The sequence below is a fragment of the Thermobia domestica genome, chromosome 13 (genome assembly GCF_964235325.1).
Source record: "Thermobia domestica chromosome 13, izTheDome1.hap1.1, whole genome shotgun sequence".
NCBI classification, from domain to species: domain Eukaryota; kingdom Metazoa; phylum Arthropoda; class Insecta; order Zygentoma; family Lepismatidae; genus Thermobia; species Thermobia domestica.
This window is the reverse complement of record NC_137466.1, coordinates 140213980-140241802: the sequence shown is the minus strand read 5'-3', so window position 1 is coordinate 140241802 and position 27823 is coordinate 140213980. Positions and strand designations below refer to the sequence as shown.

At 35.0% G+C, this 27823-nt stretch overlaps 1 protein-coding gene across 2 annotated transcripts; it reads right to left on the bottom strand.

Annotated features, from left to right (window-relative positions):
- Positions 1 to 169: 169 nt before the first annotated feature.
- Positions 170 to 27788, bottom strand: LOC145668589 (cytochrome P450 6k1-like). 2 transcript variants are annotated; one of them, XM_081736602.1, is made up of 5 exons: positions 27722 to 27788; positions 8481 to 9443; positions 6240 to 6470; positions 3166 to 3417; positions 170 to 442 (listed from the first exon to the last, which is right to left on the bottom strand). In XM_081736602.1, the coding sequence occupies exons 2-5, from the start codon at positions 9397 to 9399 to the stop codon at positions 273 to 275; spliced, it is 1572 nt and encodes a 523-aa protein (XP_081592728.1). In that variant the 5' UTR covers positions 9400 to 9443; positions 27722 to 27788; the 3' UTR covers positions 170 to 272. The 2 variants fall into 2 exon arrangements, with proteins under 2 accessions (XP_081592728.1, XP_081592727.1); XM_081736601.1 differs by lacking the exon at positions 27722 to 27788 and adding an exon at positions 15917 to 16043.
- Between the last annotated feature and the right edge of the window lie 35 nt (positions 27789 to 27823).

The window sequence follows — 27823 nt, the reverse complement described above, 5'->3', positions numbered from 1 at the left end:
CTTTTGACATGTTGTTCGGCGTTACATACAAGTAATTGTCTCAGTAATATGCTTTCCCTTTTGACATGATGTTCGACAGTCTTGTGAACATACTTCAACCTCTTACTCGACTCGTCTTTGATTTCCAACATGCAAAATTTTTATTACCGCTAAATTAAACAGCTATGCATAGTTTGAATAAAAACAGTTTTATTTCATAAAAATATTTACAATGCAAAATATATATATACAAAACGAGTTACTGTCTGGAAAGGAATCAAAAAACTGAACTGTTAACTGTTTAAAGCTTTCAGACCAACGTATAAACCTCCTTCTGGAGATAACAAAAATGATTTTTTATCTAGAATTAGTGGATTTGGTGTTCTATGACTTTTCACTACCTCACACTGTCTCAAGATGCTTACAAGGCCAACTTTGGTCTGCATCAGTCCAAAACGATTACCTGTGGAGTAGAAGGAAAAATATATATTTGTATCATCATAATATAAAATTAACGATAAAATAGTCAGTACAATGTTATTGGCACTGAAAACTAAAGTGTTTAATTATCGCGGAATAAGATTTTTTTTCTTTTCGCGGAATAAAATTAGAATCAAACCTGGATATATAGTACAGCTAGCTGAAACATTCAAGACAAATTCTTTATCATTATTTCCAAAAACATAAAAAAGTTTGAAGAAATCCTTCTATGAGGAACATTGTTAAACAGGAAAATGTCAACTATATAGGAAACCAAGAAAGTTATGTCACACCTAGAAGATGAAAAATGTCCCCGTCAACATCGACGACCTCTTACCAACGTTCTGGAAGCCCATGGATCCATCGCGGTAGAACTTGGTGGGCCGTAGAGCAAAGAAGGTATCAAGTGCATTTTGTACCTTTACTAGGAATTTGCACTGACGTCCTCGAAGGTGATTGTCCAAGGAATGGAACAGGTATTAATCATACGGTGCAATGTCCAAGGAGTATGGCGGATGCAATAGTGTTTCCCATCCAAGGCGTAGAATTTTGTCCTGTGTCATCCTAGCCGCCTGGGGCTTAGCATTGTCCTGTAACAGGAGGACACTTAGCAATTCAGAAGTGGGAAGATTCAAAACGGGTTCATGGGATGCTAACCAATGATAACGGGGCCGTGGAGCTTCGTACAGGACCCACTTCTCATCGCATGTCAACACCCTGTCCAGAAATAGCTCCTTCCTCAGACGAGACACCAAAGAAACACAGGTTTTTGCTCGCATGGCCTTCTGATCCGGAGTCAAATCATGTGGGACCCATCGACCCAACTTGTAATGCTTCCCAAGTTGATGGAGGTACTGCCGAATGGTTTCTCCACTCACACTGAATTTTAGTCCCAGTTTCTCACATGTTTGGCCACCGTTCGCCTCAATTGCTACCTGAAGATCTTCAGTTTGGTCATGTATTGGTCTTTCGGCACGTTGTGCGTCTTCGAGTGTTTCGTCACCGTCCTTAAATTTGTTAAACCACTTCTGCACTGTCCGCATAGTCACGACACCCTCACCAAGGGTCTGGCATATCTTCCGGCCCGCTACAGCGGCGATTGACCTCAGTTTGAACTCGTATAGCATACACGCCCTTATGGCGCTCTATGGAGGTCTCATGTTCACTCTGTTCTTACGCAAGTTCACGGTGTAACTTAACTGCCACAACCAGGTAGTATGATGGATATACCCGCACCAACAACTGACCTTCGCCTTATCTCCATTCGCATTCAACTCACAGTGTGAGGGCCAATGAAACACAGACCTCCTACATAAAAAGCGACAGAATTTTCTTTGATACCTTTATATATTGGTCATGTTGAAAGACTTTCTCGCAGGTTTAGGACATGTTTTACACATAAACTACGAACTTTCAATTCAACTTGCGAGAATGAGAACGCCTGTTTAGTTTCAATTATCAGTTTCTTATCAAGATGTAGAGAAAGAAGGCAAGTGTTTCCAAGTCAACAGGACAAGTATTGGCAACTAATGGGAAGAAGGGGAAATTGATATATTGTTATTTTTCATCTTTTTTTTCTGATCCATATGACCAGAGATCGGTAGGATATATTCTTTGTAAAAATAGAAGAATAATGTAGAAAATTATATTGCACAAGGAGAAACATGGCCATTGAGAAAGATTTAGAAAATAAATGAAACCCTTTTAAATTGAGCTATGAAGTCCAATGCACAATTTAAAAAGAGAAGAACAAAATTAAAATTAGAAAAAGAAGCTCGTTAAGAAATTATTTGGAAGATATTGTTTTGGTAGACATATTGCAGCTGTAGTGAATGAAACCAGAGGTAGGGCAAGAAGGCGATTGCATTTGGTGGAGAATATTAGAAAGATCTAATTTTAAATCAAAACTAAGAAATATAAATTCAGAGGTTAGAGACAACTATTTTGCATTTAAATTTATTATTTACTACAATATCTTCCGGTAATGGCAAAACACATCACTATAATGGTGATGATGGTGATGATTTCATCTAAATCTATTATCAAAAGATGTAGACAAGAAATTAATACTCAACAAGTATTTGGGTTACGATAACTAAGAAACTTAACCTTTATTTGTTCAAAATAAAGGAATTCATATCCGAAGCATGTCTTTTTAAATTAACATTTTTGAAGAGTATAATACAATATTACTTTCCATATTTTCGTTTTTGATTTGATTTTTCTAAAATAACAAAACATTATCACAATGTTAATATTCCTATATATTGTATACAATTCATAAAACTTGTTGCATCTGGGCATAACATGGTGATAGACTTTGAGAATCTTAGCATGTGCGTAAAATTTTATCGTATGCAGACTGTTGGATAATAAGGTATGGGCTATTGAATTTAAGGTTTGAGTTTAAAATAAAAATTTGCTAAAAATCAATGAAAAAAGGATTGTTTCTACATAACAGGGAAACTAACTAGTACTATTTCAGAATGCATAAGTGATTCACATTGTCCATTTTCAATTCACAATATAATAAACAGAAAATGAATTTATTCTGATTAAAACGTAGGGGAAACGAAAACAAACCAAAATAGAACTAGAACTTTCATACTTTTCTTTCCTCTAGAAAACAAGCACGAGAAACATACTTTTACCTTTTAAGCAAACAAATTTTAAGGAATACATTCTATTAATATTTATACCTCTTACCTATGCAATTCCTCGGTCCTTCACCAAATGGAAAATATGTGTAGTTGGGTCTAGTTTTCTTGTTTTCTTCCGTAAATCTTTCTGGATCAAACCTCTCAGGATCGGGATAGTATTTTGGATCGTAATGAATTCCAATAATAGGCAAAATAACTGGAAATCCTTTCGTAAGTACAATGTCAGTACCTGGTATTTGATATTCCTTTGTACAAATACGATCCAGGAACGGAAGCGGTGGATACTTTCGAAGAGTTTCTACAAATATATAAAAATAATTATTATATTAATTAAGGGAAAAATAATAAATTTCTGTAACTATTAATAAAGCAATTGCAATAGAGAGAACATAAGTACATCAAAGAAAATTTAAGTTATCAATGCTGATTTGTGCTTTTGACATGTAAATGAGGCATACGTTGAGTTTTGAATACAACGAATAATGGATGAAAAAACTGAAAGCTCCGATTTTGCAACATAATCATCTCTAGATACAGCAAGTATGGATCAAGAAACTCTATTTGACGTGGGACATAAAGGTTTTTCGTTATACATACCTCAGGTCTGTGAATTTTTTTTTTTAATTATACAATAGTTTAAAGTAAGCGACAGGTACATTCATTCCAAAATTATTGTCGCATGTCTATGAATATGTTGTTGTAGGAATATAATTGGATAACGAATTCGCCCGGTATTTCTTATAATGGTAGTATGTGTGTAATCGGCAAAGACCTGTATGTGGCAAATTTCATTGTCAAAAGAGCAGGAAATAAGAATAATAAAACGAAAACAAAACTTTCTTGTCCATTTAGCAACATTTTGTTTTACTCATTCTGATTTTCGTATTTATGACTATTTTCCTATGAAATTTGCCACAAATATACATTTCCCGATTATACACATAGTATCAGTATTAAAAGTACCCTGCAAATTCATTATCAAGTTATATTCTTACAAGAAGACAGTTATAGACATGCGACAATCATTTTGGACATGATTGTACAGTACATTAGTACAGCTGTACCGATAGAAACTTCATATTAGGAACATTAAAGTTTTAATTGACTATATTCATAATCAAAACTCCATAAGGAAATCGCATGTTAATGTTGTAAATTACAGTTTTAATATAGCCAGAGAAATATATAATGAAAAATGATCAATCTCACAACAAGTGACCTGCCATCCACCTGTTGACACTTACCAGATTGCAAAATTGACCGCCGCCTAGTGACTTGTCGCAAATAAGTTAGAGACCAAACTTGGTACGTTCAATAGTAATGGTAATTAAATGGTTAACGCTACTGTGGTTAGTTGCTTACATATAAAGAATATGAGGCAACCATCCTAACGATAAGTGGAGGGATTATGCCTTATTTCCCTTATTCAGAATTTTCTTATTAAAAGAAGAGAAAGTTTCTCGTAATAAAGTAAACGTAAGCACATGTCTACCGTTTTCCTTTTTAATTTGTCTTGAAGACCATATGTATACAAACAATATTATTAACTTATTCGTTGCCACTTGACGCCATATGGCGTTATTCATACTTATTGCTGTGTCATTGACGCCGTTTGGCGTCAAGGGGTAGTTCTCATTGTAGACATTCTCTGTAAAATGGCAGGTATAAAGCCTTTATTCTCTGATGGCACACAGTCTTAACCTGATCACTTTCTATAGTGTGCTTGATTTCTGCTAGATGTAGCTAGTTTGTTGCAAAAGGCTAAATATTGCAAAGTGTAGGTGGCATTTTGGGTTGGGGTACTGAAATCAAGGTGGCAGCGATCATACAGCATATATAAGAAAATAACTGAAATATATAATGATATAAAACACGGATATTATATTACGAATTTATCCTTTTTATAAAGCTTATAACATAATCTAAACTATTAGTTAATGGACAGTAATTCAAGTGGTAATCAATCACTTCCTCTATATATTAAAATGATTATGTTTGTGGTCAAGAAAAGTTTATATGTTTCTGGACGTTTATACGTTTGTGGTCAATCCTTTCCGCAGTGAGTTCTCGGGAACCATAGGCTCTAAAAAGGTGCCGTTTTCACTGATCGATTGCAAATTTTGTGTAGCTTGTTCAGTTCTAACTGAATATATAAAAAACATGGCAGTTATTTCTCTATTACGTTTTCAGGAGTATACTGGAAGTGTTGAAATTTTAAAAGTAATAAAGCATCATATCCTACTAGCTATACATTCCATCACCACATATTTGTATATATGGGTTGTATATCTCTCAGGCGTTTGATTCATTGCCAAATAATAATAATAAGCGAAGGATAATCATTTCTCCCGTTTAAGATGAATCTTGATTGTTTGGAGTATTTTCCCCAATGAACACTATATATCACTGACATAATTAACCGTGTGTGTATTGTATTTGCTTATTACATACTGCGTGCAAGAAGAAAAGAAATACTGATCATACATGAATTAAAAACTACAACAGGAAGTAGGCTCAAATCTTGCAAACGGTGCGAGATATTGAAAAAATAATCGAAAAATATCACTTTATGGTACCCCTTGCCGATTTTTATCAAGACGTCTTTCACTTGTGTCTGTAAAGGGACATGTACAGACGTGAGGAATTACAAGGAGATTCATGCTCATATGTGATGCGCTGTGTAGAGAGTGCAGGTTCAGCTAGTTATTCATAAAAATGTCAGAAAATTAACTTACACGGTCTATCCATTCGAAAAAACTGACACAATAAATGTATTTCAGTGCATCGTTCCTTTGCTCAGTCTCACCTTTTGTTTACATAATTACACGCTTCTATTTAAGTGACTTGTCTATTCCTGTTTAGCTTAAATTAGACAATCTCAATTATACTAATGCACAAATCAGCTAATTCATCCTATCTATATTTACTTCTGTTCCTTAAGTGTATAGATTATAACTGCAAACCTTTCCACAAGGTTTCAATGTTCCAAACTGTGAATAACATCACACACAAAATAGATCTGACTATGTCCTGCACTGACATTTACGATTAATGTTGATTAAAATTATCAATAAAGTGAAATGAAATTTTTAGGTAACGTTGATAAAATAGTTTTCTCACCTGACACAACTAAATCCAAATATTTCATTTTCTGAATAGCTTCATAGGTTAACTTATTTCCATTCTGTTCCAAAACTGACTGAATCTCGTGACGAAGACGTTGCTGAATATCCGGATTATTTGCCAATTCATAGATTGCAAAACATAATGTTGTTGAAGAGGTTTCGAAGCCGGCATTGAAGAATAGCACTGACTGTGCAATTAAATCATCCATATCCAATTTAATGTTACCTGAAATGTAATTACAAAGAAGCTCAATAAATAAATAATAGTAGCTACTCCAAATGTACTACATAATGTAAACGTTGAGATATAAAGGTAAGTCTTTATATTCGTTAGTGTTCTAGATTGTTGAAGTGTAAAGTGCGATAAATGTCTAATTTTTCAGCTTAGTAGCGCAGTAAACAATTCAAATTGATGATTAAAGAGTACAAACCAACAGAAAAACATACTTCATTATGTTTTTTGTTAATAATGAGAAAATGTTTGAAGTAAAGGACGACATATAGTACTGATATAAACTCACTAGTGATCTTGTGTATTTTATAATAGAAGCAAAAAAAATGTTTTAAATATTTTAATTGGAGATTCTTATCACCTTACCCTTCATCAGTTTTAATCCCTACCATCAGATGCAATTATTAAGCTTCCGAAAAAGCAAGGACTTCGCTTTATGAAAAAGATATTTTTTCTAAAGTTGAAAAAAAATAGCATGATCTTAAAGTTGCAGTGGATTTGTACCCTTTCCTTGAGTGACTTCAATCGAAAGTAATAGGTCTCATTGAGAAATTCGAATAAATATGAAGATCGACGAATACAAAAGTTATAGGTAATATGTTAACATAAGATGGGTGAATTACCCTGTTCCTTTTCACTTATTTTGACCGCAAACAGGATTAAGAATCTAACCTTTAAAGAATACAATGTTTAACAACGAGAGAAGATAGAAAAATTATCGAACGATTTCGACTTCAAGCAATAGAAACGGTTTAGCAAAATCAGAAGAAAAATGTACAGTATATTGCATCAAATTCAAATACCTTTTTCATATGAAAGTTCCTGTCGGATATATATCTTTTGAAACAGGAGAAACAAATTCACCTTTCATTTATGATTGATTTCAACTCCCAACCAGCTGGTTTTGAAAAGAATGAAGAAAACGTATACTTATTGTATAAAAAAGAGAATACTTTTTACGAAAGATATAGTTGAACAAGTTTTCTAAATCTAAGAGGAAGGAAGCTCACTCTCCGATTCTTGGTGTCTTCCCGTTTGGCCAGTTCCCGTTTCACCTACTGACCCCTATCGATTTACATTATTACCTTTATCCTTAGACGTAGGTGTTACGCTGTTACGGATATTTCCGTTTGACGCACGCACACTTTACGAGGGATATTTTTAGTGTCTGAGGGAATTTTCTTCTAAAGAAAATCTCGGTACGAGATTGAAACTGTTACGTAAGTGTTATTTATTAAATAAAGTGTTGCTATTATTAGAGTTCTTCGTTTTTGATACAATAATAAGTTTCCAAAGCTGATATCTTTAATGCGTCCATTTCTTCTTCTCTTTTCTTTCATAACCTTTCCTCTTGTTCTGGTCACTAGCGCACGCCCTTTTGGTGCACGTAGTCCAGGGTTCAATTTCTAGTGGGAGAGAATAAGGAAATTGAACGCATTACAATGGGTCGAATTCTACCTTGCTGTAAGTTTGTCTTGACACTGAAAAAGGAAGCTTTTTATAAACTACATTCCGTTTCATAATCTCAATTGAGGTTTAATATCATCAGGCGCAGACCCAGGTCCCAATCACCTTTATCACTACGATTTGCTATTACTAATTGTTTTGTAATAAAACAAATATATGTAAAAATTGATAGAAATTGTTGATGATGTTGAAGGATGACGGATTAATCCCGTCCAATTCTTAGCAACCTACTTTCATCCACTTCTATTAATTAAGCTTCATGATATTAAATCTTTGGTAACAACGCGCCAACCGTAATTCACAACTGAACCCTTATACATATAAAGGGATGACTCATACTCAGTTTAAATAAAATCATATACCTTTTACGGAAGTTCAATAAACTTAAGTCTAAAATACACGATTTAACAATTAACAGCTAAATCTCGCAAATAAGACTTTTTTTTATTACTATTACTCGAATCCTATGTAAATAGCATATATCCTATGTCCTTCATAACCCTGATTTTGTGTAAGAAGATCATGTGAAATACTTACTATTAACAACACTAGACTTTGAATCATGAAATCCATTCTTTTGTTCATTGTTGTCATCATCGTTGCCATCGTCTTCCACTTGTCCTTTATTCTTCAATTCCAAAAGAAGCTGAAGAAAGTCTGGACGTTGAATATTGTTATTCTCTCGAACAGTGATTGTGTCAGTGAAAACAGAACGGAAAAATGAGTTTACAACTGGTGGCATAAATGCAATGCCGAACATTCTTATCAACTGTGGGAAAAAGAACACTCCAGAGGCAACGATCTTATTTCTAATTGTTGGTTCAAATAGTTTGCGACCCATTTCACGGAACTCTGCATTTGGATTCTTCAAACTATGACACTGAATTCCAAATGCACAAGATCCTATTACATCCGTAGTGTATCTAGCAGCAATATCTTTTATTTCCACATCATCACTATTCTTACCATGGTTCAATATTAAATCCTCTAATTCTCTGGAACATTCTGCCACTAAAGCAAACATTCTTTTCATTTTACCAGAAGTAAACGTTGGTGTGAGTTTTGTTCGTAGAAATTTCCATTTGTTACCCCTAATACTGAATAAATTTCTTCCAATTAAAGGATCACTAACTTCATCAGCATGGAAGTTTCTATCTCCAAAGTGGTCAAAGTCTTTCACCAATATTGCTTTTACTAGTTCAGGGTCTCTGACAAATAAAGCTGGCTGTCTGAGCAGGAAAATTCCTGCAAATGGATGTCCTTTAAATTTATTATATAAGATCCTTTGGTGCATTCCAAGACTATTTCTCATAAGAACCACATCATTTAAACTGCCTGTTACAATTACGGGTTTGTCATATGGAACTCCACGTTTAGCCCAAAAGTCAAAATTCCATGTAAGATATATGTACAGAGAAATAATTAGCGTCACAAAGCCTACCAGAAGTTCTATCATGGTTGCTTCTACTTATTTCACTCGATTATGTTAAATCATCCAATCTGGAATTAAAGAAAATTCACATTTACTTATTTTATTTTAAAAAGCCACAACATAAGGACATATTTTATTTTTGCTTAAGATAAGAAAAAGCAATGACAACTGTCAGTAGATAACCATACGTTTCTGCTTTATTCTTTTGCATTATGTACGATCATTCATAGCTCTCGTATTAATACCGAGCGATAATATTCTACAATATTTCGTTGAAATTCAAAAAAGGATTGAAGCTTTTCCTAAAGACAATTTTAATCAAAGTTTTGAAGAATTACAATTTTCAATTATTCAGTTTCATTCATTCATGAAAGCAATTTATAACTACACTCATGTCCAAAATTATTGTCGCACGTCTATAAATATGTTGTTATAAGAATATAATTTGATAACGAATTCATCCGGTATTTCTTAATATATGTATAATCGGCAAAGACGTGTGTGTGCCAAATTTCATGTCAAAAGACCAGTAAATAAGAAGAATAGAACGAATATAAAACTTTCTTGTCCATTTAGCAACATTTTGTTTTACTCCCCCTAACTTTCGCACTTCTAATCATTTTCTTATGAAATTTACCACAAATATAGGGGTATACATTTCCCGATTATACACATAGTATCAGTATTAAAAGTACCCTGCAAAATCATTATCAAATTATATCCTTACAAGAAGATAGTTATAGATATGCGACAATCATTGTGGACATGAGTGTACAATAGACTCTCGACTCGCCAGCTTCGCACCGTCCGACCTCCATACTATAAAGTCTAATTTAAAAACTTAGTAATAAAGTCAGAAATATGTATATTTTTTTTCAATGGTCTACTCGACTTGTAACACGTTCACAAATATGTGACTTTCCCCAAGAGAAACAGTCACTTATCAAGACTTTATCAAAAAATAAAATCTCTAAGTTTTGAATATTTATCTTGGACCTAAGTTTTCATATTTTTAAAAAGATCATTTATAACTCATTTATTAATAAACAGTAAATTTCAACAAGTTTAAAGTTTTTTTAAATAATTAAGAGTACTTTTTACATTAATATTTCGTTTACTTTAAAGTTGTACGAGTGTGTATCTATATTACTCAGTGTACATAATTTCATGTTTCTTAAATTAAATTAGATACACTATTATAAAAGATTTTTTAACATATATACAATATTGTTATTCATGGCCTATCTTTTTCTGTAATGTTTTTTTTTTTTTTTAATCATACATTAAAGTATATTCTACAGCAATCATTTGGTAATGTATTAGCCTGTTGAAAGGTCAAAATATTAGGGAGTTTAGATATATAAGTGTGTTTAATGGTATAGATGGGGGCAACGCAAAAACACTAGTTGCCGCCCAGGGCAGGAACTCGCGTTAGTACCCCCCTGTCCAACAAAACCAAAACGCTCCCCCAAATATTTGCTCCATTTCCGGAGTCTACTGTAGTATGTGCATCAGTTTTAGGAGTACATGTACAGTATCTCTGTTAGTAATATGCTACCATTGTTACGACAAGATATAACAACAGGTGAAATCTGCTATTTATTTTATTACGGTGTAATATAAATTAGTAAACAATCTAATCCAGCAAATAAACCTCTTATCAACTATTATTGGCAATGAACAACATACGTTTCAACCCTATAAAAGTTCGGACAAATTGTTAGGCAAGAATAACTTTTCCAACGATGAAATCTCGAATGCCTTAAAATCTCGAATTCCATTTTTTTTTTACGAGATCACCATGCTTTTTTCTCTACTTTAGGTATCTCTAAAGTAAAAAAAAAAGTACTTTCGACCATTGATTAAATATGTTCCTGGATAAAGTTTTTATATCATCTTTGAAATATGACCAAATTAATATGAATATAAATGATTCCTAAAACTAGATTTAAGCAAGACAAATTCTTGCACTTTCTTTGTTTTGATTTGTTTTGCAATTCATGAGCATTGTGCTAACTTAAAAATACAACTGCTGTTACGAAGTTAACTAAGATTGAATGACTTAAGTAGCCATGCTAAGAACAAATTTAAATTTTAAAAATATCCAGTTCTGAAAAGCTTCCTGATAGGGTTCCCGGCAGTGTTTGGCTTCAAGGAAAGAGGATTGAGCCACCTTAATTCTTTCGTAATGAAATTAGAAATAAACTTAAAAGTGACAAAACTAAGGTTCTTACAAAGAAGTAATCAAAGTCCTTAGTCTTTTAACAAAGCATGATCAACATAAATTGATATAGCTTACGGGAGAGAGGTGTAATGGGGGATTAGTGGAGAAAGGATCATCTAGGTTTCTCAGAAACTTCAAGCATGGAGAAAGGATCGCCAAGGTTTCTCAGAAACTTCAAGAATGGAGAAAGGATCACCCAGGTTTTTGCAGAAACTTCAAGCATGGAGAAAGGATCACCCAGGTTTCTCAGAAACTTCAAGCATGGAGAAAGGATCACCCAAGTTTTTTAGAAACTTCAAGCATGGAGAAAGGATCACCTAGGTTTCTCAGAAACTTCAAGCATGGAGAAAGGATCACCTAGGTTTCTCAGAAACTTCAAGCATAGACTCATTTCTGACATTTGCTACAGTCTGGCCATAATAACATTAACCCCTTCAGTGCGTAATTTTCAGATGCGAACCGCTGTAAAAAGTGTAGTTATTTTTTAGAACTTTGGAATTTGTTACCTTTTAATAACTTTTGAACCTCTCAAGCAATCACAATGTAATTATCGGCATTATTATCTTTGTTGCTTCTAATTAGCTACTATAACTTGTGATTGTCGTATTTATGGTTATCATCATCATCATCATCATCATATGGTTAGGTTACACAAAATTTGGGAATGCCTCAACAGATCAAGCCCAATTTTTCTGTGTAGTCTCTTGGGGTTCCTAGGTGAGCGCAAACTCGCTAAATATTGTCGGGAATAACATTACTCATACTATGGGCAAGTATATTCGCCATACGCAATACAAAATAGCCAAAGCAAAATGAAAGCGTATATATACGCCATCCGCACACCAGGTGCGTTTTGAAGACACGAGTTAACTCGCCATCCACACTGAAGGGGTTAAACATTCTAGTTAACTATGTTGTTCTGTCAATCAATGAAGGGAAGTTATTGAAGACTGTTCTTTTCTCAATAGTAGGCCTATACTACAAATTTATGGTTTATACTTAAATTTATTTATATCACCTTTATTGTTTCACAATTTCAGTTGTAATTTTCGAGACTGCGCTTTGCTTACTTTCTATTAGGTGTATTTGCGCACGATACAGTCAATGCTGGTAATTGCCTCGGTTTCACTGTAGTCAAATCCTAGCTTGCACAAGCACCGGCATTGCCAGCTGAACTGCCGGAGACGGCTATGCAGCCGGAGGATCCCCCGACGATGGCACCGACTTTGTAGGGGACAGTGCTTTCTTATGAGTGGATGCCGGCCACTTATAGAATTCTGCAGTTTAGGTAGAGTGAGTGAGTGACAAGGCGCTGTGTATCCTTGTTTCGATTCTTCTGTTTTGGAGTTTTGTTGTTTCTATTTTTTCTATTACAGTTTTATCATTATTACCTCATGTGATTTAGATCCCACGTGAAACTCTAAGTCCACATCTCATATACAGGACAAGTCAAACTAATAGACCCGATTTCAGAAATATATTCTGTGAAATCTAATACACATACGTATGTTATTGTTTGGCATGTGCTTCGAAAGGTTACTTTCAATGTTTAGTTTGCACTTTCTACCGCCAGTGACAGCACCAAGCAGTTAACAAAAATGGCGTTGACAAGAGAACAGAGATCTTTCTTTATGTTTGATTATCATGTAAACAAGTCTGAAATCACTGGCGCAAATCCAGGGGGGATGAGAGAGACATGTCCTCTCCAATCTTGGAACTGGGGGCACTGTCCCCCCAATAATCGGATTTGAAATGTGTTTTTTGGGGGTGGGGAGAAATGTGATGATTTGTGTCCCATTACCACAAAGGAAAGTGAGATAAAACTGATGTCTCCCCAGAATAAGCCTCAAATCTGACCGCCTCCCAATACTGAAGACAACTCTGTTCCCCTGATCCTCCACAGCATTGTTTTTTAACTTCACAAATATTTTGAACATCGCTACAAAAAAAAAAAAAAAAAAAAAAGTTTATGGGAACGGTCTTGCCCTTCCTCCCCAATGTTGAAGACAGATTTGCGCCGCTGTCTGAGATTAGTGTGCAACGGCATTTCCGTACCAAATATCGAAAAGACTCATCTACAAGGATGGCCATTCGTAAGTACTATGAATATTTCAGAAATTCGAGGTGCATCTGTAAACGAAAATCGACTGGCCGTCCGTCAACTGGGGAAGAGACAGTGGAACGAGTTCGCACATGTTTCGTGCAGAGCAAACAGAAATCCGCGCAACGAGAGAATTTTAACTGTCACAGAAAGTATCTGGCAGGTTCTGCGAAAATGTTTACAAATAAAACCCTAGCACTTGGAACTGGTTCAAGCCTTTAAAAAACACTTATTGCTGTATGCTTTGCGAGCTCCTTCTGTGCTGATTTCCTCTCATTAATGGAAGAAGATGAGTTCTCTGAGAGATCAATTTACCGTGATGTAGCAACGTTTTATCTTTCAAAGAAAGTGAATAGTCACAACTTAAGAATTTGGGGAACTGCTAACCCCCATAAATTTATGAGACACGAACACAATTCTTCCAAATTGAATGTCTTTTGTGCTATTTTCCTTGCAAAGATTTATGGGCCCTTTTGATTCCATGAACATACTGAGACAGGACATGTTTTCCTTGATATGTTGTAATTATGGCTCCTTCCACAGCTTGAAGAGGATAGCGTAGATTTCATTCTTCAAACGAATGGTGCCTATAAGCATTATTATGGCAGCATACGAAATCATCTCAATGGGCATTGGAACAAACTTGGATGGGCCGTGCATCTCAGGAGGATTGACCTCTCCTGCGTTGGTCATTTCGTTCACCCGACTTAATTCCATGTGATTTCTTCATGTGAGGTTTTCATAAAACATTTTGTTTATATACCACCACTTCTAACAACATTGGATGAACTGTGTGCCCGCATCACAGCAGCCATTGCAGATATTGACCGAAATATGCTACAGAAGATTTGGCAGGAAATAGACGATCACGTTGATGTGTGCCGCCTTACACGACGTGCTCACATAAAACACTTGCGAAATGTTTCAAGAAAGCTTCAACAGTTTACATTTCTTAGCACAAGTCTCACAATAACATATGTTTATTAGATTTCACAGAATAAATTTCTAAAATCGGGTCCATCATTACGCTAACTTGAATCCAAGCTAAAATTATAATTAACTCTTAAATTATGATTTCTGATTAACTAAAATATTGCCCAATTATAAGACGAGGGTAAATTCTCATGTGTAGTTTTTGAGAAAATTTAAAGAAACGATCTTTTGGGGCGCTAAAAAAGCACGTTGTTTGTTCGCAATAATAACTGACAGTTTTCATTTTGCTGGAAGAAATTGTTGTTTATTTCTCTACTGTATTATTATATGTGTAGCAAAATATATTGGATATAAAATTCTCATTGTAAGTTTATCAAGAAAAAGGAGCGAAAAAAAATCTTTAACCGTCAATATCATATTAAATATTGTATAACTCACAAACTTTTAAAATAGAAAATCCAAAAATTAACGATAGCATCATTCAAAAAATAAAATGAAATCTTTAAGTTTTAAATCGCACGATTATGCCGGCTAGGCTAATGGAGAGAATGACGATGAGAAATGAATTGAATGGTGGAATTAAGAAAGTGGTAGGAAAGGGGAAAACTCCGAGGAAACATACACACAGAACGATGTTTATCCTCCACATAGCTCACTTTGCGCGAGCTGGGATCGAACCAAGGACCCCAGGCACCAGAAGTGAACGCTCCTACCACTGAGCAGCCGCGGCCCACGATAGCATAATTCAAGTATTAATTAATTTATAGATAAGTATTTTATTATCTTACTCATGTCCAATCACTGGTCTTATTCCACATTTATCTGCTTTTCTTTTGACATATCCTCTTCAATCATCCTCACCTTATCATTTGCCATGAAGTCATCTGAATCGTGATTCATAAAAAAATGCTAATGTTGTGATGATACTAATGTAGAACTCATAAGAGAACAAAATATTTATAATTGTGCTCTCATAAATGATATAATAGGCAAAAACGCTACTATTTACAAATCAATTTCATTATTCTCTTAGTATGTTTACATCGTAAATCTTTACGATTTGTTTTTACAGAACTCCTTGCATAAGTTGTGCTGAGTCAAGAAGTTGTGCAGATTATGTAATTACATAAATCGCTTATATTGTAGCTCTGGAACAGTGGTTTTATTTTAAATGTTTACTTTATCCTTTAATTAATTTTATTAAGGAATGAAATTTGCTCCATACTTAACCGAATACAGCATACACTAATCATATTTAAGTTTTTGAAATATAAAATACATACCTAGTAGTGCATATTTAGAAGTAGCTATTGTTTCCAGAGATCTGAAGACTTCCAGAGATCTGAAGGTCCTATATGCTTTTAATTCTAGACTGCCTGTAGAAGCAATATAATATACTTGGCTAACTTCCGTTTCTTGTAGTCTCGTAACCTTGAAATGTGCTCTTATATAAATATCCAACTTATCATTTCTCACAGTGACGCGCCATCGCGTCGGTAATCGGATCCATGTTTTCTTTCGATTTAGGTTTTATTGATAGCATTTTTTCGTTAAATAGATAATGTTAGAACTAATTATTACTGATTTTGATTTATTTTTCTTAAGCAAAACAGGATTTCCTAGAAAATTTACTGTAAAGAATGGTGTCTTATTGGTATTTCTTTATTCGAATGTAGTTCCTACTTGACCCTTCAGGATAAGATTTGTTTATTTCTTCTTCGATGTGTATTCAAAATATTGTTTTCAGAATCAAGATCAATTCATTCCCCCCTCCCCTTAATGTTTCTGTTCAAGTTACTTATCTAAAGATGAATATAAGTAAACGATTGTTTTCATATCTAATTGTATGATTTACAAGCAATATAAGTATATCCATTAACACTTATGTATTCGAAAAATCAGAAAATATTACAACAAAATTTTCATTTGAAGTGAACCCGATAATTGTGCTTATTTGTAATTAGTTGAAATGAAATTAAAATCTCTAACGTCTCGCAGTTATATACTTTAGGCTAAGGGAGATGGATGATTAATGAAAACATAGGTGGTCTTAGCATTTGCGGGGTAGCATAGCACAATATCAAAAATAAAAGCGTCGACAACAGAGTATCTTCCGCCAAAGTATCCTCAATACAATATAGAATTATTCTCGGTTTCAGCTGTCTTTTTTACAAATTGCAATATTGCACAGACGTGCTTAGCATAAGCATTATCTCATGTACGTGAAATAGCAGGCCTACTTGATTTTAACAACTTTTCTTTTTTTCTCTCTTTCGCTTGCCATAAGTTGTGTAAATTTATTTTGAACATTTCAAATTTGCGAATTGCTTTATTTGATTCACAAACACCTCTTATGTATAGACATATAGATGTACAGGGTGTTCATTTATTATGTAGCCAAAATCCACTGGTGAAATCCTCACACCTAAACAACAAAAAAAAAGTCCATATGAACAAAGGGCAAAAAAACGCTTTGTTTGAAAGTTACGGGATGCCGAAATCGAGAAAATTGTAACTTTGAGTCTGTCTATCTCGAAAACTATGAGAGATATCAATGGCGGTTAAAGACATATTAGAAGAACTAGTACACCATGTTTCAGAGTTGAGACGTATCGGCGCAACGGATTTTATAGAGCGAGTTGCGGTATAGGTTCCGCTCTTCCTCCCCTCTCTGTAAAATTATATGCGCCGGAACAACCCAATCTAAAACATGGTTATTTAGATAGACAGCGTACTAGTTCCTCTAGTATTTGTTTAACCGCCTTTGATATATCTCATAGTTTTCGAGCTAAGCAGCCTCAAAGTTACAATTTTCTCGATTTCGGCATCTGTAACTTTGAAACAATGCGTTTTTCACCCTATGTTCATATGGACTTTTTTAATTGTTTAGGTGTGAGGATTTCACCAGTGTATTTTTGGCTACATTATAAATGAACACCCTGTGAACATATAACTCGGGCACATATCGTTAGTTGATTCCCAGTTATTTTGAATGATAGGCAATATTATCTCAATAACAATTATGATACGTGTTTCAAGTACTTTACTTATGTATCAAGTAAGAGCTGCTTTGCCTATTCGATATACGTATATCTTATCATTCGCGTATACAAGCCTCACCCTTAATTCTCGATAGTATCTTTATAAAAATGCAACTTACAATAAACACAATAATACGATAGCTTGTACAATTCAAAATTTGTGTCTTTTTCCCCAGGCATATTGAAATAATTTGTCCAATAGTAATGGTGGCCAACGTACCTAACGATTGTTCTTAAACAGAAGTTGAGGCTTATCCTGTAATTGTCAATGTGAATCATCACTCTTTAGGGAACAGATTAACAAAAATGCAAGAGTAAAATAATACGGATATGACATTTACGAGTAGAAACTTGAGAAAAGAACAGACCCGTATCCAGGGGGTGTCTAGGGGGCGGGCCCCTCTAAATTTTTGCTAGCCCCATAAAAGTTTCACAGTAGGCTTGCAAATGAACTATAATATTGTTGGATCCCCCCTTCCCTACATTTTTAGGCTGGCTACCGGCCTGGAAAAGAGCAGGTTAAACCTGCAATTTCAGCTTCGGAGCGGGTCATTGCGAAGGGCAAAATGTCATAGATAAACGTCTGTAATTTCAAAATAAACTCCTGCAATTGCAATAGCAGAGAAACAAACACGCTAAAGGTTCTGAGCACTTTTCTGTGACAAGGAGTCCCAATTTTTAACCGACTTAAACCAGAAAAAATTCTCAAGAGCATTCTTTCCTTGTGGCTCCAAGTAAATTTTATAAGATCTTTAGTCTTCGGAGCTAGACCATGAAACTGTCAGTAGCTGGCAATGTTCATCGTTAGCTCTTTTTATGTACACAGTATGTCGGAAAAGTAACGGAATTCTTTTCTTTACAGATAACCACTAGCTCCATCTATTGAAGTAACATATCATCGGAAAGTTGGATATCTGCTCAACAAAACGAGACCACAATAATGAGAACCGATTAACGGAGTGTCAAGTTATAGCAAGAAAAGTGAGTGTATCTGGTGTCTCCTCGTCGCAAAACCACCATGGAGCAAAGAGCCAAGCTAGGTGAAACATTTACACAAACATTGGAAATGATGAAACAAATATATGCTGATGAGTAGGGGAGACCGGGGCTGGTTGACGAACTGCATATAACTCCTTCATTAATTAACAACCCCGTGTGGAATTTTATTTCGTTTTACTTTTATTGTTACATTGTTTGTTTTATTGTTATGTTGTTTACAGTTCTACCAATTTTTTACTTTAATGTTATAGAATAGCATGCACGTATTGGATTACTGTCAAAATTTAGAAATCGAGAAAAGATTGTATCCCTTACTCTGAATTTTCTGAATAGGCCTAATTCTCAGGATCAGGAATATTTTGTATATGCTCTTTTGTTACAAAATAGAGGCCTAGCTATTGCGTTTTCTTTCCTTGTGGAAAATAGGACAATGTTGTCTTTTAAATGTTGTGAATAAAAGTAATTTCAAACTTCAAATAGCCTACTTCATTGCAATATATATAATAGAATTTAGAAAAATAATGTTTATTTCTAATAAATCCAATATTTGTTTGTGTTTTGCTATATTTAGAAAGTATGCCAACTAGCCCCACAATATCAGCCAACCAGTTACTAGGGATCAGTTGGCATACTCCATTTTAAAAAAAAAGGAAAAATTATTTCTTGAAAACTGTAAGCAACAAAACAAAAACAAAAATTGAATTTATTAGAGGAAACATTGATCTGTCCGTATATATCCATATTGCAATACAGTGCACAATCTGCTCATAAAAAAAATAAAGAATGAAAAGTTCGCCAAGCAGCCCCGGTCTCCCCTACTTATCTCGCACAGGTGTGTGCGAGTGGTCGTGAGTCGTGAACGATTCTGAGTTCTTGAAAGAAGGCCGAAAGCCAAACAAACCGAAAAACAAAAATCGTGATGAGTTAGTGGAATAAGTGGAACAAGTTAGTGAAATGATCAACCACGATGCGCATGCGCATTCAACTGTGAGATGGATAGCGGAAGAATTAAATACGACGAAAGACATGATTCACGAAATTTTGACAAAGAATTTAAAGAAACGGAAAGTCTGTGCTCTATTTGTTCCGCACACTTTAACTGACGTCCAAAAACTTGCTCGCGTTGAACATTGCAGGGACCTGGTTAACACAGCCGGACGGAACAGAACATTCCCGGGATCTATTGTAACTAGTGATGAGACTTGATGCTTGAAGTACGACCTGCAAAGGCCATGAAATAATCATTTTATGACAACGTTACACACGTGCAGACTGCTGTGTCCAGAGTCATTGAGGTGATTCCGAAAAAGGAGATTAAAATGTCTATGCTATCATTGGTACAACATGCCCAGCGATGTATTGATGCAGAAGGGATGTATTTTGAATAAAAATAACTACAGTTGATAAAATACCTAATTCGTTTTGCTTAATTTAAAAAGTTCCTTTAATTTTCCGACATACTGTGTATGATCAGTCATAAATGCAACAAAGACGCATCGATTTTTTATGATTTTTTAAAAATGTATTCCCTTCTTGTGGTTCCATGTAAACTTCATAAGGATCTAAAATAATCTTCAGAGCTAGACTACGAAACTCTTCAACAGCTGAAATGTTAATATCGTAATTAACCGAATTCATTATATGCATGCTTACGTATAACTTCAATATAGATGTACGGATACTGATTATTCTCTTTAAGGAGTTTAATTTACCAAAGCACCTTTATAAATTTACCATGTCCGTCCGTCCATCCGTCCATCCATCCGGAGGACAAAACATCCCGAGAATTACTTAACCAATCATAATCACATTTGATCAGAATGCAGAGGGTTAAAAGATAGAAATCGAGTTCGCTTTTGGACCCGATACTCAAACCGGAAGTACCATAAATTAACCATTTCCAGTTTTAATGTTGAACGTTGTAGAACAACCGTGGTAATAGAGAAATGCGGGTTTTCTGCAATCGATTGAACGTCTGAAAAATACATCACACAAAAATATATCCAACCTTAACTCTTTACTGAAACTGGAAATGGTTGAAATTCACTATAACTTCCTGCTTCAATATTGATTTACGTACGTGGAACAAAAAAGATAATAGACAGCGAGAATCAGGTTTTTAGCGCTCTAAAATAGATACTATCTCCTCTCTCAACCGTTTATTCGAAACAAACGTGTAAGAAATGAACCACTTCCGGTTTGAACATTGTTTGCCATAAAACAGAAAAAAGACGTAATACATAGCAAAGAAACTGTTTTCTGTAATCAATTAAAATTCTCCAAAATACATTCCAGCTCCATTCTAATCTGTTTACTCAAACTAGAAATGAAATAAATCAACCAATTCTGGTTTTAAAACTGATCGTTATAGAGTGAAAACGGTAACAGATGACGATAACTGGTTTCCTGCTATCAATTAAATGTCCCTGAAATAATCTTCACTATAATATTCGTATTAAAGCCGGAAGTGGTAGAAATGAAGCACTTCCTTTTTTAACATTGATCACCATACAGTAAAAAACTGTTATAGCTAACGAGAAGCTGTTTATCTGTGATCAATTAACCGTTCCAAAAAAATATTTCATTTCACTCCAATTTCTCCACTAAACCGGACGTGACAGAATCAACTACTTCCGTTTTCTTATATTTACCATTATGTAGTAAAATCTGTACAGGATAGCGAGAAACTGGTTTCTGCAATCAATTCCAGAATATATTCCATCTCCACTTTAATCTCTTTATTAAAAACGGAAGTGGTATAAATATGCTAGCACTTCCGGTTTTAATAATAAGTGAGAAAATATAACATCATGAAAAAAGAAACTCCTTTACGTGATTTACATGCGGCACTGCTATGTGTTTAGTTTCACAGAGTGTACTCTTTCACTGTTTGGCTTGGCACAGACTTCTAAATTTTTTATGGATAATGAATTATTTCCTGCTGTTAGCCGCTTTATTATTATTTTCTACTTTTTAGCGCATTCACTATTTTCTACTTTTTAGAAAATGATTTTTCTGAAAACGAGATGAAGGATTTTTGCTCAGAGAAATACAAAAAGATGTTGCAAGCATAATACTAATGCAGAGCTTCTTCATGGCTAAGCGGTTATCGTAGGCGCCTTTGGCGGGAGACCTGGGTTCGATTTCCGGCGGGAGTTCATGTGGCTCGGATTTCGCGTTAATTAGTAGTTCCACGTCTCATATAACTTCCCTGCTGAATAGGACCTTAAACTCAAAATCAGCTCAATTCAACATTATTAATGGGATAGTCTATCATATTGAGATTTAAAATATAATAAACATTAATACGTTGGCATAAGACATAGTTTCATTTGTGGCATTTCAGTTCATTTCTTCTTGCGGCAAGTTAAAATCAATGTCGATACGATTTTAAGTAGTTCTTTTCTTTGATCTTAAAATTTTATTTGGATAGCGTTTTTTTGTTTTTGTTCAATTTTCGTCTCACTATAAAATACTTATAAAATTGTGAATGTGGCTCTTGGATTCAGATGGAATGTGTGTGTGTGTGTGTGCAAACTGAAAACATAAGATGAACAATGAATTCAAATGATCCTTAGCCTCTTCACGGATATGGCATCAAATGATGCCACATATTTATCGGGAAAATAATCCGAATTTATTTCACGAAGAAGATTGCGAACTGAATGTAAGTAAAAATAATATTCTGAAGCACTTGTTTTTACTTACCTTCAGTTCGCACGCTTCTTCGTGAAAAAAAAAAATGGATTATTTTCCAGATAAATATGTCGCATCATTTGATGCCATATGCGTGAAGACGTTGACAAAATCCGAATCACTTTTCTGAAACATCCTTAGCGGAAGAACATTTTAAACATTCCTTCTTTTTTTTTAACAAAACATTCAGGGGCGGATTTACGTGACTGAGCGATAGAGCGCTCATTTCTAATATGATGGGTCCCTGGTTCGATCCCCTGCCATGTGAGTTTGTGATGGACAGTATCATGTTCCGGGGCTTTCCCGGGGTTCTCCCTCTTTCTCATTCCACCAATTATTTCACAATTATTCATTTTCATTAACCATTCATCTACTTTGGTCTAAAGGCCATAATTATCGAACGTGAAACTAGAAATTTCATTTCTACTAAATGGAAATGGAAATTCACAAAAATAGGTCAAAAGCTGGAGAGAATAGTTTGGTTAATCCTCTGGAAAAGCGCTGTTTATTGTAAACCTTGTTGGCATTTTTGGTGAGAAAAAGTTATCTTTAAATTTTAGGTGAGAGTGCAAAATTGGAGGTAGTTAACCAATGGTATAGTGTGCCACGAAATTAGTTAACTTTTTTTCACAAAAGAAGTACAGTTGAACAAAAACTTTAACACATAGAAACATGTCTTTGAGTATATTGTCAATGTGACGTTAACACTTGATAAAAATTATATTGGATTTCAAGGACATGCAGTTACTTACATATGAAACTGGAAAATTAGCAGTGGAAAATGTTGTAGAATAGTTGAACTTCTCTCATACATTCCTCTGTTGCGTAATCTCATAAATCTAAATATACATTAGAATACCAAAGGCCCTCAATCCATAATGAGTTAATAAGTATTCTATCCAAATCAGTTGAAAAGGAAATTATATGTTTATATTAACTTACGAAACGTTTCATTGAATTTCCTCAACATTAGAAAGCACATGATTTTAGTGTACAGGACGTATTATGCAACTGAAACTGCACAGTTCCTTTCTTAACGTTAAAGTTGTTAACCATTACTAGTGTATGACGTAAAGTAGCTTGGAAAGTAAATGAGCACTATAAATACACGAGTACTGTATTCAAAAGCAATCATCTTTTGTAAACGCTTAAAAGCAAATATTTGATTCCCACGCGATGTTAATTGTCAATAGAGATGAGGTATTGAGTGTCAAGTTGTAGTCCCCTTCCCCTTTCCCAGGATATATTCACATTGCTGAAGAATATTCTCAACCTCAAGGCCTTGAGGCATTGGAATACTTCCAAGCGTTCTACAGCAGGTAGTACATTAATATTATTAATAAATTGTCTTACATTAGGTTCTTATTACAAGCAATGATTCTTAATCGCATAGAATAACTGACCTTGATATTTTGTCTAAATCAATGCCATCTGCGTTGGAAGTTAAGGAAAAATGTATTGTTGTGGAGCCTTTATCCCACATAATATAGCACTCAAAAAGTAATGAGCACTAGGGCAATAATTTTTGTGCATGTATTTATGTCCTTCATACTGATGTTATTTAATAAGTTTTCTTTATTTATTTACAGATGCACCCATAATGGAGAAGGAAGCAGACAACCGCACTCGCCAACCGTCGACCATTGAATTCCTGTACAAGAATGGCGATCACTCAATCACATCCATTGGACACAAATTGATTTCTGTGTATGGGGATGAGGCACTAGACAGCAGCAATGTTCAGCGATGGGTACACAGGAAGAAAAAAACAAGACTCACCACATCAGTGGGCAATACTCTTCTGGGTCACCGTGGTGTAGTCTTCATTGACTTTTTGGAACGTGGTGCAACAATTAATTAGGAGCAGTATTGTTTGTTACTGGCAAAGGTGCCACGTATTGTCAATGTGACGTTAGCATTTGCTACCAAAAAATATTGCATTTCGGGGACATGTAGCACTAAAGACATGTAGGGAACATGTGCTCTAAGACAAAAAGATCGAAGCTGCAGAGTAAACTCATCAAATTGCACCAAGAGAATGAGAGGCTACACTCTGCCAATCACATATAGCTGGCAATCACGAGGATGGGAAGTGGAGCATCAATTCTCCTATAGTGTGGACCTAGCCCCGTCCGATTTCTTTCTGTTTGGCCGTCTGAGGACCCACGTTCGTGGTTGACAGTTTGCCAGTGACCAAGAACTCATTGTATATGTAAAACAGTGATGCAATGGTCAGCGTCCGAGGTTTTACCAAAGTTCCTTTACAGCAGGAAAGAACGTTAGACTAAAAGTGTGACTTCAGATCAAAAATACATTGAGTAACATGTATGTACATAAAGAATTAAGTACATGTACACAAAATTTCATGGTCCTAGTGCTAATTTTAAATAGCCAGGCCTGTATTTATATATATTGTGCACTACTGTACTGTAAATAATCCCCCCACCGTACAAACAAAGAAACAAGCCGTGATTTTGCAAACATAACAGCTCTTGTTGAGTAGCAATTTAGGTACTTCAAGTTACAACGTAATTTTAAATGGCCTAATTCTTTGAATGATGATTATGATGTGGTGTTCTGTCCGAAGGTCCCTGGGCAAGGTTAAGCCCATGGTAGTTTGCCATTTCCTTCCATGGGATGATGATGCAATAAGGACGATACCTACAGCTTAACTTGGGATCCAAACCATTTGTGTCTCCACCGGGAATCGAACCCGAGACCCCCTGGTTACAACGCAACGAGTTTAACCACTCATCCATAGCGAACACATTCTCTCAATACTGGTACATACTTTATTCATGTAGGTTTTACTGTCTGGAGAAAATGCATTCTATTAATTCTTAATCAACCGTTATGTCATTTTTATTCTTCCTGTGTGCGTTTTCTCATGTTGTTAGATTACCCCCCACCCACCCTTAAAAAAATCCCAAAGTATTTGCAAACACACAGTTTTCTCCTGTATGCGTTTTCTTTTCCTATATGTTTTAGGTTACTTGAATTATAAAACAACTTCACAAAGTATTTACAAAAAAACGTTTTTCTCACGTATGCGTTTTCTCATGTTATTAGACTACCCAAATAATAATAAAAAAGAACTCCTCCCAAAGTATTTGCAAACAAACTGTTTTTCTCCTGTATGCATTTTCTCATGTTTAAATTACTTGAATAAAAAGAAAGTTCTTCTCAAAGTATTTGCGTAGATTTATTTGCAAAGTTTAAAAAAAAACTTTGCTTGGACTATCAAGGAGAAGGCAGACTTTGGTAAATGAACTTCGGGGCCATTTTTTGCGAGGAGGTAGTCCACATTTAGAGTAATATTACAAACTGGGAGAGCGCAATGGGCAAAAATAAGGGAGAGAAACCGTCTTCAAAAGTATTCTACTCGCCACATATACTGTTCGACGCGCGAATTTATCAAATGACGGCTTGGCAGAGTGAGTAAAGTGTGCAACTCATATGCAAAGTTTCCCGGATTCGATCCTCGTTCGAGTTAATCCTTGTTTTGTTTTTTACTTCAACTAATAAAGTAACCATTTGTAACTATAAATAAAATATTAATTCACCATCTGTTTATAATGAATAAAACAATAGAAATTTTAAAATCACTTCTAAGTTCTTTCAATGTTCCATGTTAACTAGCAAGAAAATTTAATCTATTCCGTAAATATACTGATATCATGAGTTGTATTAAGGTTACGACAGTCAACGGCGCCGATTTCTCTGTAAATTAGGGGAGGATTCATAAAAAATACATACAACAATACATGTAACAATAAAAATGCATATGAAAATACATATTCATAAAAATATATGGGGTTCACATGAGCTTGGGAAGACGGTCCCCCCGGTCCCCATAATCGGCGCCCTTGACGACAGGCGTTGTGTAACAATTGTTCTTGACTCTTCGTGTCTACATCTGTTGACAGTGTGCGATTTACAAAGGAGTTGAGGGGAAAATCCCCTTTGTTAATACTGGATGTTGCTATAAGCAAAGCAGATTTCCCCCTCATTCCTCTTGTAATTCTCACACTGTCAACAGATGTAGACACAAGCTTCAAGAACATTTTTTTGGAAAACGACTGCAGTAACAATAATGTTTACGAAAGAGATTAAACTTTGTTCCTAGTTAACATGGAACATCAAAAGAATTCACAAGTAATTGAAAATTTCTATTGTTTTATTCATTATAAACATATGGTGAATTAATATTTTACTTATAGTTACAAATGCCTACTTTATTGGTTGAAGCAAAAAACAAGAAAAAAATTTGACTCAAACGAGAATCGAGCCCAGGATCCTTTGCACTTGAGTCGCTGGTTCTTCTCATTCTGCCACGCCGTCACTTGATAAGTTTGCGCGTCGTACGATATATGCGTCGAGAAGAAAACTTTAAGACGGTTTATCTCCGTCATTTTTGCCCATTGCGCTCTCCCAATTTGTAATATTAACTCTTTAAATGTGCACTACCACCTCACAAAAAATGATCCCGAAGTTCACTTACCAAAGTGTGCCTTCTCCTTGTAAGACAATCATGTAAATACGCGTTCTTCATCATTCTGGACTATTCAATAGGGGTTTTACCATATTTACTACAAAATGCGGTTGCAGTGCGTTTACTCCATTCTCTCAACACTGACAACGAATTAAGAAACAAGAATGTGACGGCAGTGCTGAAGAGCATTCCAGTAGATTACTTTCCTGAAAAGTTCCAGAGCGTGTACGACCGGCGCACGTAGTTTGTGGGGCAGGGAGGAACGTATGTTGGGCAATAACTTTTCCTGGTATCGTTAAATATTTTATTTTGAGATAATGCAGCAAGTTATTGAATGCCCTGTGTATAAATTTCTTAAGTTCAATAAGACTTATTGACTGGTATATGTTTCATCTTTGTATATTTCCCTTTGTTAACCGCTAGTTGAGTATTCAATATCAAGGCTATACGAGATGTGGACCTACAGCTTAACATAGGAGCCGAACTACACAAGCTTTCATCGGGAATCGAACCCACAACTACAGCCTCCCGAAGAAGTATGCCCTAACCATAAAGTCATACCAGCTATACAGTACCGAGGAAGCTCATTGAAAGCTAACGATTTTTGTAGAATTTTGGTTATTACATCTGAATTAGTTTCTTGTGATTCTTGTGATCTTCAAACTTTAAGACTAAATTAAATGTGATAATTGCTTAAATCGAAGATAATGTGATAATTGAATTCAAGAATAATCTGAAAAGATAATTTTAATTTTCCACGCAAGTAGACTTTCGAAGTCGGTAGTAGGCACAAACTAATGAAAACATCCAACCCCATATCTCAACACGTGCATTCTGAGAATTAAAACATTTGTACTCACCATGACTCAAAGATCTTTACTACTATTGCTAAGAATGTCTTCATTTCTCTGTGTTGTTTAGTTTCTATATATTCAAGGATTCATCAGAATTACGTATTACGT

What these genes read in the sequence shown, in the direction of transcription:
- LOC145668589 (XM_081736602.1), bottom strand. Translation starts at nt 9,399, where the DNA reads ATGATAGAACTTCTGGTAGGCTTTGTGACGCTAATTATTTCTCTGTAC. An exon ending in TTTGGATTTAGTTGTGTCAG is followed by an intron (nt 3,418 to 6,239) that starts GTGAGAAAACTA and finishes ATATATTTGTAG; the next exon opens with AAACTCTTCGAAAGTATCCA. An exon ending in AGGACCGAGGAATTGCATAG is followed by an intron (nt 443 to 3,165) that starts GTAAGAGGTATA and finishes TCTACTCCACAG; the next exon opens with GTAATCGTTTTGGACTGATG.